Raw genomic sequence first — 21717 nt, 5'->3', positions numbered from 1 at the left:
GTAATCTTATGCTAATGTTATACTATTACAAACATGAATAAAAAAATGAAAATTAAAACTAATATTAAACTAAAGGAGGAGAATAAAGGACAGGTAAGAAATTAGGAAAGGGGTACCCAGTGTTGGTCTTTGAGGTCTTCGAAAAATCGGTCTCTTTTATAACGTCCTTGGCGAGGGTCTTACACAAAATATGTGGAGGGGATTCTCTTCTTCCTTCCAGTTCATTCACTCATCAACCGTTCAGATGCCAAAATTCACACTTACACAAAAAGTGCTCTGGTATCCAAAGTTGCAAAAAGTCACTGAATTTTTCATTTCACTGATTTTCCTAAAAATTATATTACAGTGAAACCTCGGTATATGTCTGCTTTAGAATACATCCTGTTTGGACGAAACAAATTTTGCTCGGTATACGACTTAATTCAATACGTGCCATCTATGAACAAGTAGCACTATCAGTGTACTAGACCAGACAAGACATTAGTGGTCCCACGGTTTATAACTTTATTTACAAATTAAAATCAGAAGAAATTTAACAAAATTTTATTATTTTTATTAATCATGAATTGCAAAAAGGCAAATAAAAAGCAATAGAAAACTAAAAAAATGACTAGAATCACAATGGAACTGAAAAAAGAGATTGTTGAGAAATATGAAGGTGGCATGGGTGTTTGAGGTTTAACTGTTGCATACCATATTCTGAGAACGACGATATCGACAATCGTGAAAAATAAAGACATTATTAAATCTGCTAACGATGTGAAAGGGGTTTAATCAATTTCTAAACAGATTATTAGTATTAAGGAGAGTTTGATTTGATTTGATTTTGATTTAATGATTTAAATAATATAATACAATATACTGTAATAACTTTAAAAATCTATAATAAAATTTATTTTTTTATTAATGTGCTCAAACAGTGTTTAAATTATTTTACAACCCCATTAATATATCATATCAAGAGGGGTTTTTTTTTTACATGAGAATGGATTAATGGGAAAGGTTGGTTTGGTATGCGTCTTATTCAGTATAAGTCCAAACATCAGGAATGGATTAAGGTCGTATACCGAGGTTCCACTGTACTGTCAAATGCAAAAATCGGATTAGACCAATTTTGGCATTTTTCTTACTATGTAGAAAAAATTAAAATAAGTGTAAGTTTATCTACAATCTATGATATTTCCATATAATAAATAAGTATATTTTATCTCATTTGTGGCACAGTGTGGCGGTGGGCTGGATAAAACTGACTTCACAGACTGTAGTTGGGTGATCCCCTGCCTTAGTTGATCAGTATCATAGATTTTCAAAGCATACATCATGGCCTTTAAAAGTTCCCAAAAATAAATATCAAGTGATGTTAGATCTGGAGATCATAGAGCTGTTCAACAGGTCTCCATCTATTAATCCATATGACAAGAAATTGAACATTAAGAAACTGTCTAACAATGTTTTCACAGTAGTGTAGTGCTCCATTTTATTGGAAAAAATATGGAAAAATTCCACCCTCAGTAAGCAATGATGAAAAAACTTGTTCTTGTAACAATTCCAAGTAGCTCTTTGCAGTTAATGTTCTGTCAATAAAAAAAAGGATTCAACAACACTTGTTACTATACATTACACTTGACCACAAACTTACCTGGACCAACCAATCTGCTTGGATCTGTCTAATATGGGTTATCAATATCTCAAGTTCTGCTTATTAACTTCGTCATTCACATAAAAATTGAATTCATTAATATGAAGAATTTGTAATTTGAAAGAAGGGTCATGCTGTAATTGTCTGAAACACTGGCCACTTAATAGCCACTTATCTATAATGGTTTGTTTGCAAACTCTAATAAGATAATTTGGGATATTTTTGCATAAATTGTCATCTTAATGTTTTGCAGTGTATGATATTTTCAGTTATCAAAATACTTAATAATTTAAATAACAATAATATATACTCAGGAGTTAGCAATATGTGATGAGTCAGTCACATGTTATCAACTTACTTTGAACTTACTTTTTGACTTGCAGTTTAAAAAAAATTTTTAGAGAGTAACACATTTGAGAAATTCTTAATGGAACAGTAACACTATAAATTTGTTAAATCTAGATTTAGCTAGAAGAAATAATTGGAGGACAAATATCTCATTTACAATTTTGAAGATTAGACTTAAAAGCTATATTAGGATAAGTTGCATCTGCAAAATAAATATGAAGTGTTTGAAAAATTATCCAAAAGCTCTTTTCAGATTTTTTTGAGTTATAATTTATAACACAATAACCTTTGTATTTTTCTGTTTTCTTTTTATGTTAGAAACTTATTTGTTTACTTATTTTTTTATATTTAGAATTTTAATATTTACAAAGTAACGAGAAGTGCACTAAAACTAATAAAAACCCTGACTGCCTAATAAAATATGAGGTTTCTTACTGATCTTTTTAGAAATTAATATCCTATCATAAATTTTTATAATTGATTTAGATATTAATAGTTTATTTAAAAAATATATGATAATTCAAACTTTCTTAGATTCTGTTACAAGCTGGAGCATCTGTCAATAAACCAGATAGTTTTGGATGTACTCCTCTTCATAAAGCTGCTTATCATGGAAGAGCATTATTGTCTGAATTACTTATTTCAGCAGGTAAGATTTTTATCTTTATTCATTCAAAAATAATTTTACTCATCAATCGCACACCGCGCTAAATAAACAGTAACTTCTCACCAAAAACCAACAACGGTGCGTTATCAGATATAATTACAATTTTTCACAAACATTTTCGAACATAAAAGTTCTTCATCAGGTGAAAAAACGGACAACTTATAAAAAACGTTCGATGGAACAGATTTTCGAAAGAGCCGTGTGCAAGCTTCAAAATGCTACTCGTGCAGATGTCGTCATGGCTTTTATGTTCGAAAACATTTGTGAAAAATTGTAATTATATCTGATAACGCACCGTTGTTGGTTTTTGGTGAGAAGTTACTGTTCAAAAATAATTTATAGGCAAGACAGTATGCTTCAAAAAAGTGGTCTTCCTGAATGTTCCAGAAGAAACAATAATTCAAATTAAAATAAAAATAAAATTACAAGTGTGTAAGATGTATATAAATATTAAAAATATACAGTTGTAACAAAATAGGTACATGTAAATATGAAACTATAATATATACGTACATAACATTAAAAAAAAACAATAATTCATAGGAATGTGTGAGTCTATTTTGTATCATGTAATAAGTCACAGTCTGGCCCAAATGGTTGGCCAAATGCAAACCTCAATTTACATACCTTAGCAGAAATTCAGTATCATGAAAATCCTGATTGAAAACAGAGTGTTATCATTCTGTGAGTTAAATACTGTCTATTGATTTAATCAGATAACAGATAATAAATTGACACACTTTACATAAAATTCTTACACTGTATTCAAATACTGTATATGGTTTCCCAAGAGAAAGAGTATCATGTTAGATCACAACATGCCATATAACATTGGGCTATATATTATTGCCAATATATAGCCCAATTTTATATGGCAGTTGATGTAGGATTATTGTAATGTCAGTTTATTTGGAACTATATATCATTATTTGTTAAAATAGTTTTGCATTTATCTTGGATTTGGATATCATCTGGTAAAACTTATTTTTTAAAATGAAATGTTTGATAAAGATAAAAATAAGCATAAATTAATATCTGTGTTTTGTGATGGAATTTATTTTAATATTTACAGTTATATTTTCAGTATTTAATTTTCCAATTTTATGAACAACAGATTTCAATTCAACAGATTAATCAATTCAAAATTTTCTTTTTCATTTTCTTCAAATCATTATGTAATTCTCTAAATTTTTAAATAATTTAACCCTTTCCCTGCCGTTTGCCACGCCCCCTTATTTTGTAAAACGGCCAAGGTCAAAATAGGTAAATCAGGCAATATTATTTTAAAAATTCACCAAAAATTAAATTATTATTTGATTCATATGAAAAAAATCACATATATTTATCAATATAGTTAGTTTTAAATACGACATTTTTCAATAAAGTTTGTTTGAAAAATTTATGAGAAAAAAAAAATAATATATGATAATTGACATTCAAACTTGAAAATTTGTTACTTTTTGTCAAAATTAACATTGTCTGGTTACTTTATTCTTATTGTCACTGAGCCAGAATGACGTAGAATATTGTTCTGTACAATTTGATATTACATTTATGCACGTACGTTTATTCGTTGTGAAATTATCGCACATTATATCAAACATTTGTTTGAAATCTGAACTTTATTCTGCTTTCATCTAATATAATTAACTAATATACTTTATTCATTTCATATCAAACAAGACTATATATTTTTGTAATAAACATATGATTACCAATAGCAATAGATGTAACATTTGCTAATATTTTAGATTTAAAAAAAAATTAAAAATTAAAAATTAAAAAAAAAAATATAAAATATCAGAACTGAAAGTCATAACTTAAATATTTACGATATATTAACATATTATGGCTGAATAAACTTATTATAGCATAAATCAACTTATTATAGTAATATTATTGCATGAATATGCTAAAAATGAAATAAAAAATTATCAGAAAATGAAAAATTAAGAAAAAATAACCGATAATTAAAATTTTTTAAGTCGACAAAACACCACCTGGACAAAAATATGTAGAATGAACGATAAACAAGACGATGCCGTCAAGTGCTGACATCTGTTGTCGATAAATTTTATAAAAATCGATTGTTAACAGGGTAACGATCAATCGGTACCCTGGCCGTTTTGCTAAACGAATAGGGTAACGATAGATCGGTACCCTGGCTGGGAAAGGGTTAAAAACTAATTATTTTTCAAAATGTTCTTTGATACATTCATTACAACAATACCATTTTCAGGTATATAATACCATTCATACATACCATAGTTTATTTATACCTGTAAAAACTATAAATGAACCAATAATACAATAATTCCTCTCTTTAAACTATGTTTTTCTCAGGAGAAAACTTTGTGGTTCTTCTGTCCCATATTTGTGTTGTTCTCACCTTGTGTTTTTTTAACACCTTTTGTTTACTTATTGCTGGAGGCAATAATGGTCTTGTCCTGTCAGGTGAGCATCCAAGTAAGTCCAACTGCATTGTTTAGGGTGCGTTCTGAACAATGGCATTGTCGTCTTTTCTTTTTCTACCAATGGCATTGTAGAAAAGAAATTATGATGATTGCAAAGGTATATAAACAAGAGAGACAGTATGGCGGCAATTTTTTTCTCTTTTTGGACTTCTTGCTTCTCTTCAGACCTAACCCTCGAGCAGGCTTAGAAGATCATTCAAGGAGGACTAATGATCCAGGAGAGAGCACATGCAGGAAGAGGAAGAAAGGAACTCTTTATCCCAAGTATTGCATACAACTAGGATATATATATATATATATATATAATCCTTTCAATATATATATATATTGGGACCTTGAATAAGTTCTCGCTGTTTTACAGCAGGGGCATTACTAGAACTGTGTGCGTGTATTTTTAGATGGTGACGCATCTGTAAGGAAGTACAATAAGCGACCTTGAAAATCAGTATATGTCATTTCGCCGAAGTGTTAACAACTTTTTTTCTCGTGGTGTTAAAAATGTCGTATTTTGTGCCAAAAAAAGAGTATTTGCGGGGAATTTTATTGCACTATTTTATTCAAAAAAAATCTGCAGCTGAAGCATACAGAATTCTTGTTGAGACTTACGGTGACCATGCTCTGTCGGAAACAACATGCAGAGATTGGTTTAGATGCTTCAAAAATAATGATTTTGACATTGAAGATAAAAAACGTTCTGGCGCACCGAAAAAGTTTGAAGACGAGGAATTGGAGGCATTACTTCATGAAGACTCATGTCAGATGCTAGCTGAACTTGCAGAATCATTAGGAGTTGATCATACAACAGTTTCAAAACGTTTGAAAGGATTAGGAATGATTCAAAAGCAAGGACATTGGGTGCCGTACGAGTTGAAGCCGAGAGACGTCGAACGGCGTCTTTTCACATGTGAACAGCTGCTTCAACGGCAGAAAAGGAAAGGTTTTCTGCATTGTATCGTGACTGGGGATGAAAAGTGGATTCACTACGATAATCCTAAGCGTAGAAAATCATGGGGTAAGCCTGGCCATGCATCAACATCATCGGCAAAGCTGAATATCCATGGCTCAAAGCTTCTGCTCTGCATTTGGTGGGATCAGCTAGGTGTAGTTTATTATGAGCTGCTCAAACCAAATGAAACCATCACAGGAGATCGCTATCGACTACAATTGATGTGTTTGAGCCAAGCATTAAAAGAAAAACGGCCATTGTACGAGCAGAGACATGACAAAGTGATTTTGCAACATGACAATGTTTGGCCACATGTTGCACAACCGGTGAAAACCTACTTGGAAACACTTAAATGGGAAGTCCTACCCCACCCGCCGTATTCACCAGACATTGCCCCTTCCGATTATCACTTGTTCCGATCAATGACACATGGCCTGGCTGAGCAGCACTTCTTATGAAGATGCCAAAAATTGGGTTGATTCTTGGATAGCCTTAAAAGACATATCATTTTTCCGACGTGGAATTCAAATGCTGCCAGAACGATGGGAGAAAGTAGTGGCTAGTGATAGACAATACTTTCAGTAACATGTTTTGTATGACTTTTTTAAATAAAGCATTAATTTTTACGAAAAAACAGCGAGAACTTATTCAAGGTCCTAATATATTGAAAAGATTAGGCTCTTTTTGGAACAATGCCTCAGAGACAGGTCCATAGAGACAGGTTTTAAGTGGAAAAGGAAGAAGAAAGTGACTGAAATCAAGGTACATTCAGTGAGTTCTTCACATGTTAAATATTCTACATTGCAAAATACTTGGAGGTGAGAACTTCTTGATATCCGATAACCTGTGAGGGAGATATAGTGTGTCATTGTTAGGTTTACATCTCCTTTACTGACAAGTGAGTGTAATGATTTGTAACAACTTATATATAATTCCTGTCTAGCTGCTCTTGCACAAAACAAATTACAAATTTTAAAGTTTTTTTTAAAATTTACAGTTTGTTTCTGATTGAAAAACTGTATGTTTAGATTAGTTACAGTATAAAATTTAAAAGGTCAATAAATAAATAAAATATGTTATCTATCCATTTATGTGACTATATTAAATACTCTGACACAATAATAATTTTTTTAATTTTGAAATTATGATTTTGAAATTTTTTGCTCTTTTACTATAGGTGCCGATATTCATATGAGAGATCATAACTTCAACACACCTCTGCATATTTGTGTTCAGAACTCTCCTGTTCATAATAGTACTGAAACTGTAAAGGTATTAATTCGTGCTAATGCTAGAGTAAATGAACCAAATAGATTTGGAAAAATAGCCCTCCATTATGCAGCGTTTTGGGGTTTAGGAGATATAACAGAAGTTCTTATTAAGGTAAAAATTAATTTCTTAATTTTAAATACTTTATGTAATTGTTTTGTTCAGGCACTCAGAATTTACTCTTGGGGAGCTGAGTTGAACACACAAAAATTTTTTTAATATGAATTCAACAAAAATTCCCACCTTAGGTGACGACTAATTTATAAGTAATGTAGAAATAAAGGACACTCCAGAATATAAATAAAAAAATGAATTATTAGAATCATTAGTCATTAAAATATCATTTACCAGGATGACAGTGCCTTGTGCCATAAGGCTAGACAAATTAAGCAATGGTTTCAAGAACACATTTACACAGCATTTAGAATGGCCTACCAACAGTCCAGATATATCTCCCATTGAAAATGTTTGGAATGTTCTGAAGAAAATGATCTCTAAAATAAGAGCTACAAGAATTAAAGAAGACAGTCAAAGAACCATGGTCACAGATTGAATTAAGGCAAAAGGTGGCTCTACAAAATATTAATCATCGTTATTCCATACTTCTGTTCAACTCTTACTTTATTTAAAATGAAATACCAATGATCGCCTTAAAAATCGGGCTATAAATTGGCTAATTAAATGATTGATATAAAGTAATTTGTTACTAGAGGTAGACATTAGGTGCCATCTCTTATCTAAGTTAATAATTATAATTTAATTATTAACTTAGATAAGAGATGGCACCTAAGGTTTTTCTTTTTGAAAAATGAGAGTATAATAGCAAAAATAGAGAGTGGGCAGAAGATGCCTAATGTTGCTGGGCAGTGTAGCTTGAACAGGTCTACAGTAGGCCACAGTTTAATCTTATTTAAGAAAGATACAGTATAATCAAGAAGACTCAAGCAGCTAAAAGAATAACAAAAATCACATCTGAGAAATAAAGAACATTGAAGAGCTCATAATGGCGCCTGAAATGGATCTGATGACAGAAGAACGCCAAGAACTCTTGAATGAAGAACACCAAGAAACTTGGCAAGATATGTTTTTTTTTTTTTTTCTGAAAAAGAGGATTAATGCCAATATCTGCTATTAAACATCTTTTAAAAAAGTAACAGGATGCCAGAACAACAGTCTTAGAATGGCATCCAAACCAGGTTGAGGCTTGGGAATTTCTACAATTACAATACTATTAATTACTTCTGAAAAATCCTGAAGAAGAGGGAAAAGCAATCGACATTAGACACATTGTTTAACCCCCTCAAATGGAAAAAAACATGACTAATAAAAATGCAAGACTGTGTGTATATGTATTTTTATTATTACATATAAATAAATGTAGTAAGAAAGTATTTATTTTTTATTTTTTGGGGTCTCCAGAACGAATTAATTAAATTCCCATTAAAACCTATGGTAACTATGGTTAACGAACAATTCAGATAACGAACAAAGTCTTGGAACGGATTATGTTTGTTAACTGATCACTCACTGTATAAGAATATCAAATATCGTTATATATAAACTATTAGGTAACAATTAGTTTTAAAAATTATAGACTATCTAATTTTAATTAAAATTAGATTATTATTAAGCACAGTATTTAAAATTAGAAAACAAATTTTTAAATAAAATTCATTATTTATTTTATCCAGGCAAATTCTGAGATTGACAATGTTGACTTAAAATGGAAGACACCACTCCATTGTTGCATTCGTGCTATAAATGTTCTACATCGCAGAAGAGAAGTATTTCAACAACATTTACCTGCTATTAAGGTTACTAATTTTTCACAATATATTGCAAAACATATTTTTCAAATTTAATTATTTCAAAATTTACAATAAGAATACAGTCCTTAATAGAATTAAAAAACAAAAGCTAGGTAGGTAAATAGATAAATTTGTAGGTAATGTAACTATTTGTAGGTAAATATATAAATTACTGAAAGCAATTTATTTATTTATGTATTTACCTACAAATGTTAACATTCTAGTAATCTTTAAGTTAATGTATGTACATCTTAAATCCATTAAAATTTCTAATTTATTTAAAATAGGTAGGCTGTTTTTTTTCAACCTTTTGTCCATAAAAAGAAGACAAGAATAAATAACAAAATGAACTAATTACAACTTACTTGAGCCTGTAACCAGTGTGAAAATAATCAATTCAAATTAACAAATGTTTTCTGGACGCCTTCCGTGTCCTTCTTCAGGTTAAAACTGCTAAAGAGCAGTTTTAACCTGAAGAAGGACACGGAAGGCGTCCAGAAAACATTTGTTAATTTGAATTGATTATTTTCACACTGGTTACAGGCTCAAGTAAGTTGTAATTAGTTCATATATATCTCGGTGTGTGTGAAGAAGATATACAAAATGAATTTATTACCAAAAATTAGGTACAAACATGGTTACTTTTCGACATAATCACCGTAAAGATTGAAGCATTTGTCATAACTGTGGACAAGCTTTTCCATTCCCTCTTCATAGAATGTTGCTGCCAATGACTTGAGATGGGTCCTAGTGTTGTTTTGCAGATCGTCATTAGTCTTGAACCTCTGCCCTCCTAGTCACTTGGCACCAAATTGGGGCTATATACTGGGCTTTTTAAGGTGAAGACTTCCACCCAGCTTGAAACTTTTTAATGTGTGACGACTTCATCTCTTTCCTGAATTGAAGACATAGCTAGGAGGGCAGATGTTTGAGACTAATGACGATCTTCATTAAAGCCGTTGTTAAAGCCATCTCAATTCACTGGTGGCAATATTCTATGAAGAGGGGATGGAAAAGCTCATCCACAGATATGACAAATGTCTAATCCTTACGATGATTATGTTGAAAAGTAACCATGTTTGTACCTAACTTTTGGTAATAAGTTCATTTTTTTATTTACACTTGTCTTTTTATTTTTATGGACCATCGGAGGTTGAAAAAAACCACCCTTGTATACTCTGAACAACTTATTAAAATGAAATTGCTTTGTTTAAATGAAATTATATGTAATACTAATCTAACTAAGGAAACAATTCCATGTTTTAATATAGCAACAACTTCAAGAAATAAAAAATTTTGACTTCTTAAAGAAGATTGAAGTTGTTGTACTGTATATTTCATTTAGTGTTCTCAACCGAAGAATTTATTTTATCAATAGTTTATTCTTTATATGAGAACAATAAGTGTACTACCGTACACTTATTGTTCTCATATAAAGAATGTGAGTACAATATATGGATTTAATGGATTTAAAGATGTACTGTATATAACATGCTAATCATCTAAAGAATGATGAGTACAGTACAAACAACTTCAAAATTTTAGTCTAATTTATAATTAAATTTTCTGCTTTTATTTTTATTAATATAGTTGTCAGAATAATTATATAAATAAATATTCTCTGAAATTATTTTGGCAATATTAATAATTCAATACAAACATAAATAGTTCAATTTATTACACTTTAATATATTATATTGTGATACAGTCAAATGAAACTTTGTAAAGCAAAAAATAAAAAATAAGAAGAATACAAGTACAGGTTTTAATAGCTTCCTGTGCAACTAGGAAGCAATAAATTTCAGTGTCATAGGAGGAAGTTGGCTGCACCTCAAGTCATTTCTATATGTTATGCTTCATTTCATCTGTTGTGACTAGGGATTGTAAATTTACTGAATTTTTCATTTACCGATAATTCAGTAAATGAAAATTAAAATACTGGTAAATTTTTTCCTGAAAAATAAAATTAAGGCGATAAAAAATATACGTCATTTTGATTTCCATTTCACATTTTTTATTTCAAAGATATAGAACAGGGGTGTCCAACCAAAATCAAGATTGGGCCGTTTTGTAAATTTATTTTAGTTCGCGGGCCAAGACAAAAAAATATTTTCAAATTAATAAAATATATATATTTACTCATATCATACAAGTTTTAACTCAATATATATTTATTGATTTATTACATGCAAGTTTTACATCAAAATATGTGTATTTATTAATCCACTTCATATAAGCTTGTTTATTTAATGGGATGTTTGACATTCCTTTTGCTTGCATAATTTATCAATATTCGCCAATATTTTTGATATTCCAATTCTTAAAATGCCTGTGAGATGTTTATCAGTCAATGATGATCTTGTCTTGGATTTGACATATTTCATTCTCGAAAAGAACTGCTCGCAAATATATGTACTACCAAATAATGCAACTTGCTGAAGCGCAAGATTTGCCAAATTCGGGTATTCATCAATTCTAATATATTTTTGATAAAATGTCAAAATATCATTTTCTGTATGAGCTGTCTTCAATGAATTGTTGCTTTGGATATCGATTAATTCGAGTTGGAACTTGGCATCAGTAGTATTTACATCAATCAAAAATGGGTTAGCAAATAATTCCATCATCGTTTTATAATTCTTGAAATCCAAAAATCTAGAATCAAATTTGCTTTTTAAGTTGGCCAGTAATGATGAATATTTTGAAAAATTTATTGTTGCTCCGTCTCTGGTGGACAATGTCGCAAAATAAACTGTGTTATTGGTACGCATCTGTGCCTGCAGCAACTCAATCTTTTTAGTAAATGCTTGAACATTTTCAAATTGTTGATAGGCGAGCTGATCTTTTCCTTGCAGTTTTAAGTTGAGCTCTGAAAGATATTTTGTAACATCAACTAAGAATGCAAGGTCATTTAACCACTGATTATCTTTAAAGTAAGAAGTATCTTTTCCCTTACATATCATGAACGTTTCTATTTCCTTTCGAAGAGACCAGAATCGAGCCAATGTCGCTGATCTACTGAGCTAACGAACATGACTAAAATAAATAATATCATCATGTTCTGATCCTACTTCTGAAAGAAAAGCTTGAAATTGTCTGTGATTAAGTCCTTTTGATCTTATAAAATTGACAGTAGAAACAACATTTTTCATTATGTTTTCCATTTTCAAAATTTTTGCACAAAGTTGTCCTTGGTGTATTATGCAATGGTGCTTTATAATTTCATGTTTAATGGATTTGGTCATTAAGCTGATAAATCCATTTTGATTTCCTATCATAGCTGGAGCTCCATCAGTAGTTAAACCACAAAGCTTTTCGTCGTTAAGATTAAAAGTAGTCATAGCATTTCTGACCTCACCGTAAATGTCTCGCCCAGTAGTAGTATCTTTCATAGGACAAAGGTCAAGTAGCTCTTCCACTATTATAAATTGGCTTGTCACCCCTCTAACAAATATTGATAGCTGAGCTGTATCTGAAATGTCTGTGCTCTCATCTAATGCCAGACTATAAAATTTGCATTCATTCAATTTTTCAGTTAATGTAATTTTTATGTTATCTGCCATATCATCGATTCTCCTAGCTACAGTTTGGTGCGATAGACTAATATTTTTTACCAGACATTTTTTTTCTGGACAAATATTTGATACAAATATGTCTAGGCAATTTTTTATAAATTCACCATCCATAAATGGTTTACCTCTTTTTGCTATTTCTTCTGATATTAAGAAACTAAGTTTTGTTATGGTTTCAGAATTTTCTTTTGGAACTTGAAATAATAATTGTTGTCCAACCATATTTTTTTTTAGGTAATTTATATGATCAATTCTTATTTGGCCTATCATAGGATCATATTTGGTAGAATGTTTAGTAGTATAATGTCTCTTAATATTATACTCTTTGCATACTGCTATTTTTTCCTGGCATATTAAACACAAAATTTTTCAATACTGCTCCATAACAAAATAATCTGTTGTTCAATTTCTCTTGAACAGACGCCCTTCCTCATCAACTTTTCGTTTTTTATTTTGTAACATAATTGATGGCCTATTTTAATAAGAAAAAGAATTATTGAAATTCGATGTTACTGTGAAAAAATTATTTTAATTATCTACCGTATATGAATATTTTTTGAGAACACAATTTTGGTTTGAAAAAACACTTAAATTAGCTGTTACTGTAAAATTATAATTACCGTATATTAATATTTTATAATGTTTTAAAGTACATAATTATAAACGACTGCTGCTGAACGAAGCTATTAATTATATTTTTCCATGTAACAATAACAATGCAAGTATCTCAATGCAATACCAAATTTAAAATATATACAGTAGTGAACCGAAAATTGGAATCAATTGGGGACTGGGGTTGTTCAGATTAGGGATTTGTTCCGATTACGGTTTATGTACGAAAAAATATATTAACCTGCCCGATGTTCAAATTTTTCTCCGTTGCATGTCGCTTCCTGTTGAATTTTCGTCGATTTTAAGCCTAATGAAAATTTTTATAATAATAATCGAGGCTATCGTATCGTTAAAAATTATTTCTGCATTTTGTACAAACAAAATAAATATATTGAAGAATATAAAAACATGAAAATTATACTTTAGAAGTAAATTTAGTATCAAAAACGTTCGATTCAACACGACACAGTCCGACTGAAAATTGTGCCGATTACCGCGATTCCGATTACCGGGGTTCCGATTTACGAGTCTCTACTGTATTTTGAATGTGAACATAAATTATGTTTGTCTACCAGAAACTTGCAGTATTTATGTGGATTTTTTTAGAATTTTTACTGCTGGAAATTTTACTTAACGAAAGTTTTGAATATTCAACCAAAGTTGGCGGGCTGCACGGGAAGTCACATCGGGCCGGATTGTGGCCCGCGGGCCGTGGGTTGGACAGCACTGATATAGAATATAAAAATTATAAAAATTAAAGTGTTATTCTAAACAAACTATAATAATAACTTTTAGAAACAGAAATAAAATAATACAGAAAAATAAAAATACAACAGAAATAATATGTAGTACCTAATACCATTTTATTGATTACCATTTTTTTTAAAATAAGTTCTCAAGAAACTTAAATTATTTAAAGTCTTATCTCGTAATTTTGATCTAATTTTTGTATAAAATAATCCAGATCCCAAGAATACCCTTTCTGATTCAACACTTGTTGGACGAATGGTCATTAAATAATCAAATACTATTTGAATATACTTTCCCCGTACTTTTTCTTGGCGGAAATACTCTAATTCTTTTTTTACTATTTGTATAAACAGTCCTTCTCTCCTTTATGCTGTATATTAATGCTTTTTTCAGTTCAACGCTTAAAAATGTATTTTGGTTGGTTAATTCATCTAACAAATTTCAAAGTACCATCGGCTACATATAAATTAGTCTTTTCATTGCAGTGTTTCAACGGCTAACTTAATGGGTTGCAGGCTTGAGATTATATTTGTAGTCATTGAAATCTAAGTTCAGTTTCAAATCTATTAGACTTTTCGGACAGCATCTTTAAGTAATAAAAATCTTTCCAGCATGTTTAGTAACCTATTCCACCTGGTTCTACAATCTAAAATTAAAGAAAGTTCTTTTTCAATAATTTCTTTGACATATTTTTGTAGTAATGTAGTAATGATTTTCTAAAAAGTCTTACTATCTGCTGTATTTTGTAATTAAAGAATTTAATTCTGCATTTTGTAGAGTAAGTTTGGTACAGCCAGTAGTTTCTTGGTTTATTTCAAAATTATCGTATTCAGTGTCCGAATTATCAGAATCAGAATCAGAATCTATTGTAAGTAGTAAATTAGCATTATATTCATCATCATCCTGTACATCTGATGTGCTTATATTGTAAAGAACTTTGATGATTGCAATTTGCAATCCATGTACAGTACAAGACATAACTGATGGTTTTTATTCAGTAATTCCATTGTTTTCTTCATGACGGCAGCTACGTCTGATGTTATGCAGACAATATTTTTCAAAGAAATTCGAAATTCTTTTAATTTAATTTCTATTAATTCTGCACATACCTCAGCAGGCGCAGGTCTATAAATTCAACTAAATCCAAGATTACCCAAGAAAATAGAGTTAGAATAATACATATTTTGCACAATCTTAAGGCATAATATTAGAATCTTGTAATAAATATTTATATTTAATTATTTTAAACAGTTGTTAGAAGTAAAAAATTTATTTAAGGTTCAAATTTTAATGTTATTTTACAATAATATGGCATTAATGTCCTGTCATAATGTGGTGTATTCAAAATTGCTATTAATTTAAAAAATACATGAAATATTTACTTATTCTTTAAGAAAAGCGTTGATTGTAAAGATTTTAAACCTTTAAAAATCTCAAAAACTGCAGAGCACAAATCACATATAATAACTAGCACTTTCCGTACAATTTACAGCACCTCTCAAACCCAAGAAAATTTAAATTAAAATTAAACAAAAAATATCTCACATAAAATTAATAATTAGGTATATTTTTGCTTACACTTACCTGGTTTTTTTTTTTTTTTCAATGTCCCTTTAGCCCTTTCAAATATCTATAAACACAATATTTCCTACATAAAAATTTCTAGTATGGATTTTTCATTTACCGAATTACCGGTAAGTTTACCAAATGATTTTTTGTCAATTTATCGGTTAACCGGTATACAATCCCTAGTTGTGACTCTTACTTCTTTTAAGAGCTTTCTTGAGCAACCAAAAACAAGAGAATCAGCCTGCGAGAGATCAGAGCTATATGAAAAGTTGTGATGTTTTCCAGCAAAATCACTCCTACAGGGCCATTATTGCATATGCCAGTGGTACCTGCAGACTATAAAAAATGGGAGCATAAGCTATAAAAAAAAAAAAAAGGCATCATATGTACAGTACATTATGTAAGAAGATACCTGTATATATATATATATATACATATATACACATACACATATATACAGACATCTCTTGATTAATGCAATTAATCACAATGGTACCTCGGTACTCGACCAAAAAACCACCAGAACAAATTTTCAGTTAATAACAAATATTTTTATCTTAATTTTGTCATCAGTAAAAAAGTTTTCTGTGATAAAAGTGAGTAATTAATTTTAAAATAAAATGAAATCTTAGAACTTTCTTAGGGATTAAGAAAAGAGCAATCCAATGACAAAGGGTTGCTCTTTTCTTAAACTTGGCATATGCATTAACTTGAAGTAGGCTCACTCCTTTGGTTAGCAATCTTGGGCATTTGTTTTTTATTGCATGATGGAAGCTTATACAACATACCTATACCAGAATACCTGAAATTAACATATTTTTACTAATGTTTCCATCCATTTATAATAGACATCTTCAGGTATATAAATGGAGAATGGTGTAGGAATTAATTTTAAAGAAATGGACACACTATCCACAACATGGCATGCTTTCTTTGAACTCTCATAAAGTTTTTCTTATATACATCTAGTGAGATGTATATGAGTTTGTATATGGAAGGTTTGCTATATGGAGTTACAGAAAGTTACAAACTAATGGGATTTCAAACTTACATAAACAAAAATTTAAACTAAATTAGTTATTTGTGTAAGAATTGCTTGGAAAATTATTCTCTCTTTTTGTAAGTTATTCAAAAATAATTTTAAACTAAATACATAATTTGTTTGAGAAATAATTTTAAATTGAAATTGTAAGTTGTTTAAAAAAGCCTGTTTGATTTTAATATGTCATTTTGTTCTGCATTATAAACCTGTAGATTTCTGTTATAAACAGATGAAAACATTAGTAAAAATATGTTAATTTCAAGTATGTTGGTATAGGTATGTTGTATGTGTTTATTTATATCCCAGTATTGAAAAGTTATTGATGGAAGCTTGTCACATTTCTGGAGTATCAATTAGCACTGACTGTCCCTGTTTCAAAAAAACTTTTTCAGTTGGCCAGATTTGGCTGCACCATATATTATTTGTATAGTACTTATTCATTAAGAGGAATTTGTATATTTTAAAAGTTTTAAAAATAACAAGACTTTTTTTTAATTCAGAATTACAAATATGTCATGTTACAGGATATGCATAAACTCCGGAACAAAGAACATATTAACACTAATAATAATGAAGAGATTTCTTAAGATTTGCATAAAACTGCAAACAGATCAGTTCTTGTCATGCATCAATCCTGTTTCTTGAATTCCTGAAGTAAATTTCCCACTGCACTCTGTGTTATTGTTGGCTTCTCTGGATGGCTTCTCAAATTGAATTTGGCTACCACTTCTCTTTACACTCATCCCTCTCACCCACAATCTACCTGAAAAATTTTCTATTGGTTCCAGACTTTATTCATAATATTTAATTTTTCTTGATGTCTTAATGAGAAGTGGGTATAGGGTATGATAGATAAAATCATATTTTGAATATACTTTCAGGCATAAAACAAATATTAAAGATGCACTCTTTTTGATCATTTTTTGTTTTTGTCCTAGTTTCAGGTCCAGCTATAACTAAAATTTTAAAATATGAATTTTTAATTTACTTAGTATTACAGGAAATCCTCACTCTAAACTACTAGATTTGGGCGACTTACTACTTTTTGAGCTGCTTTAAAATAATTTGGGCTTTATTTTTATAATTATGCTTTACTTTTTATAAAACCTCTCTGGCTATCTGAGATTCTCACTGGACATGTGCTTGTTTACCTTCAGTTTATTTATATTATTATTAATTAAGTAAAATAGCATTCTGTATATGTAGCCTTATTCCATTTGCTTAATAAATTACTTCAGTTACATGGCATTTGGCATATTGTACAAAAATATGTAAATTTTGGATAATTCAAAACTCGATAATTCAAAGTCACAATTATTTCCTCCCTTGAATTTCAAACTAACAAGGATTTCCTGTACTACATTTATTAAGGATTTTGTTTTTAAATTAAACAAAAACTAATATTTACCAGCAAAAATAAATGTTACTTTTAGTAGCCATCTTCAGGTTTATAACTGTAACTCTACACATAGCATGTAACTTTTGGAATATTTTTAGAGTGCATGTTTAATGTGTGCAAGCATACACTATAACAAGCCATACATACTATATTTAACTCAAATAAGAGCATACTCTTATATATGAAAATTGCTGGTTTTGCATTTTTGAAATGTGTCCTGCTTGCTTGTAAGATTATGGTCGTGTGTGCACCAGCATGTTTTGGCTTATAAGAGCACTACATTACTATATTAATGTAAATTAAATATAAATATACGGATGCCATACAGATTCATTGACATCTGTATGATAACCATTATTAAAAATTTTAAAAAATGCTTCCAATACTATCAATATAAAAGTTTATTTAGATACTTTGCCCCATCTATAAGAGCATTCTCTTATGTGTGGAAATATGATACATTTACTGTAGTATTTAAATAATTGAACAAAAACCATAAAAAAATATATGAAATATTTAAATTAATTTATTCTGCTTTTAAGCATTAGACATGTTGTCTTCCAACCAGTTGATATCTTTTCAGATAGTATTTCTGTCCTTTATTTGTTTCTTTCAGTGCCAGTACTACAATGTGTACATAACAGATTTTGTACACAATATGTACAAAATCAGATTTTGTAAAATGTTCATATTAGTTTATGCATGGATGTTTAAATTTAGTAATAAGAAATTAGTTAGATTACTTCAATGAAAGTATAGTCTAAATAACATGTAGATGTTAAGACTGCTCTTTTCAACTGACAAACTGCAATCCAAATCTGTAGCCAATTGCAAGTTTCTAAACTGTCCTATTTTTTCATTTGGCTTTCTCCCATATGAATTGTATCATATACACTATTTCACAGCAATAGTTAATGAGAGAAATGTCACTTCCTTTCTCTAATTATAAAGACTAGCTTGACTTAATAAATAAATTTACAAAGTAAGGATACCATATGTTATGTTCTCTATATAGAAACAGGAGTATGACTGATAACTATTAAACTGATGAGAGAGGAAGGAGTCAAGGAGTATATGATTTAGACCAACAATATGCCTGCCATTTCTATATTTGAACCTTGCTACAAATTAGTTGAGTAGGACTAATTTAGGACATTTATGCAGTAATCAAATTTTTGCAATATTTTCTAAATCCCAGTGAGGACAATTTCTGGGTTTGAAATAATCTGTTTAGAGCAATAGCTAAGCCAGCAGCCTTTGGAACAAGAGATTATGAAAACCTAATTAATAGTGACTCTGTGTATTACATAGAATACTCTGATTACTGATTTAAAACAAAAACAAGAGAAACTGCTGTTAAATGATTTTAGAATAAATTTAACAGAATAATATCCCGAAGAGAATATCACTTTCTAATATGGACCTGATATTGAAAGAATTTGTAATTCAAAGACAAGAACATAATTTTACTAAATACTAAATGTTCGTTATTTACTCATTTACCTTATTTATTACTTATATATACATAGTATATCGAACAAAATAGTCAAGGTTTTCCATTAAAATTTCAGGATTTGTGAAGTGTTCTGCCATAGAAAGAGTTTGGGAAACACTGCTATACACTATCTACTTTATATAAACTCTTCTATCACATCCTGTTTTGTTGATCTTAATATCTTTTGATAATGCCTTGTATAATTTTTCTCAGTTGCTCACTATATTTCAAATTTCTTTTATAATAAGACAAGTAATTTTATATTTCAGGTTTTAATTATGAATGGATGTGATTCTTTGAATCTAGCTTCATGGCTCAGATTACATCAGATAATTACAGCCAATAATCCAATGGATATTGATTTTTACAATTGGTATATTGCATCTCAGCCAGAATGTCTTAAACAACTTTGTCGTGAAGCAATACAGAAGCATTTACATTATTACGATGATAATGCTGCAAAAATTCGTGCACTTCCTCTACCTAAAATACTGACTGATTATTTAACTCGCAAAGTATTATGATGCATAATTATAAGATCATCAGACCACCTGTGTTTTTACATATAAAAAAAACTTCAAATTATATTGTATATTTGAATGATATATATATATAAATGTAATTATTTATTGTTTTATCATCATAATTATTTATATCTGAATTAGTCTGTGGTATTAGAGCTAGTAGACTGTATAATTAAATAATGTAATTTAAATACATTTACACCAAATTGTTGTACAGTTATTATTTCAATAATCAACTAATTCCCAAAACGATGGAAATTCTTTGTTTTTTTTATATCTTTTAATAAATGATAAGAGATTTAAAACAACAACAGATGAATCCTAAGTAAAGTTATACATAACTAAGCTAAGAGAACTTATTTATATCACTATATAATAAAATATAAAGGAAAACAGTCCTGTAATTTCAGCACTAATTCCAAAAACTGTGGTATACATGGATAGAAAATTTTATTTTAAATGAAATAACCCGGTATTATGCACACATAATTTGCTTATGATTTTATATTTTTTACTGCATTATGTATATGTTTATTTACAATGAAAAAGTCGTATAATCAATTTAAAGTGGTTTTTACTTTTGACACTTGTTGTTCTATGGGCTTCTTTCAAAAATAATTTATTTAATAAATTTCAGAAGTTTTCGCTGCACATTGGTTGAAAATCACCGCTATAGATGCAGTTTGTATTCAATATCTATTTCCATAATAATATACAGTACTCTCATTCAAAAGGAGAATAAAGACTGAATTGAATATTAATATGCTCATTCGAAGAAAGAAAAATTGTTTATATAGCAGTCATACTTTCACATAATATTAATCTCGAGTGGTATTCGAACCCATGTCTTTTGATAATAAGCCAAATATACCAAGAGAATGTAAAATATTCCTAAAGTAAAAAAATTCAAATATCACCTCAAAGTGACAATAGTTGTCATTAAGTAAGTAACCGTTTCAATAATTAGCTTTGTTTAACGATTCCACAGAACCTACCATTCTGTGGAATTGGGATCGAATTCAGCATTCATTCATTGTTTTATTAGTCATATTTTTTTCATACATTCCCTGTACCTGCCTGTAGCACAATCAGGGAGAGAAAGAACAATGAGATGAGATTTACAGTATGTTACATAGATGACTTCAATTGTAGTCAAAGAGTGGATGAATACATAAACAATTAAGAGAAAACTTATGTACATACATAATTCTACGCTTTACTTGTAGCCAGGAAGAAAGCACAAAGGAAATACAATGCATATTTGGCAGTACTTGTGCCAGCAAGAAGGGACCCCCAACAGGATGATGAGGGGAAGAAGGGTGGTGAGAGCCCCCCTCAGGCACACATGGGTGAACCAAAGACCCCTTTAAGAGTGTCGTGGGGAGAGCAAGGGCTAGTGGCCCTCACACAGAACCCATAAAGTGAACCAGTGAGCCCCTCCTTAGAGAAGTTGATGATTGGTCAGAATAGTCTTCTTGGCTATCTTTTTGAAGATGGGAAAATTTCCTAGTTTTTCCAGATTTCATGAAGACCACATGGCCAGTTAGTGTTACTCTCATTTAAGAGAAGCTTTAGTTCTGTTCTTTCACTGGCAGTGATTGCA

At 29.9% G+C, this 21717-nt stretch overlaps 1 protein-coding gene across 1 annotated transcript in view; it reads left to right on the top strand.

Moving 5' to 3' along the window:
- Window positions 1-20366, top strand: part of LOC136975435 (26S proteasome non-ATPase regulatory subunit 10-like) — a 29733-nt gene extending 9367 nt beyond the window's left edge. The window contains exons 3-6 of the mRNA XM_067270491.1: window positions 2522-2636; window positions 7252-7457; window positions 9035-9157; window positions 19860-20366. Of these exons, the coding sequence (XP_067126592.1) occupies window positions 2522-2636; window positions 7252-7457; window positions 9035-9157; window positions 19860-20114 (699 nt within the window). The 3' untranslated portion in view covers window positions 20115-20366. The remainder of the gene's footprint in view (window positions 1-2521; window positions 2637-7251; window positions 7458-9034; window positions 9158-19859) is intronic.
- Window positions 20367-21717: the final 1351 nt, after the last annotated feature.

This window comes from Centruroides vittatus, unplaced genomic scaffold, assembly GCF_030686945.1.
Source record: "Centruroides vittatus isolate TY-2023 unplaced genomic scaffold, ASM3068694v2 contig_371, whole genome shotgun sequence".
Taxonomy (NCBI): Eukaryota; Metazoa; Arthropoda; class Arachnida; order Scorpiones; family Buthidae; genus Centruroides; species Centruroides vittatus.
The sequence above is the reverse complement of the archived record's forward strand: the minus strand, read 5'-3'. Positions and strand labels throughout refer to the sequence as shown.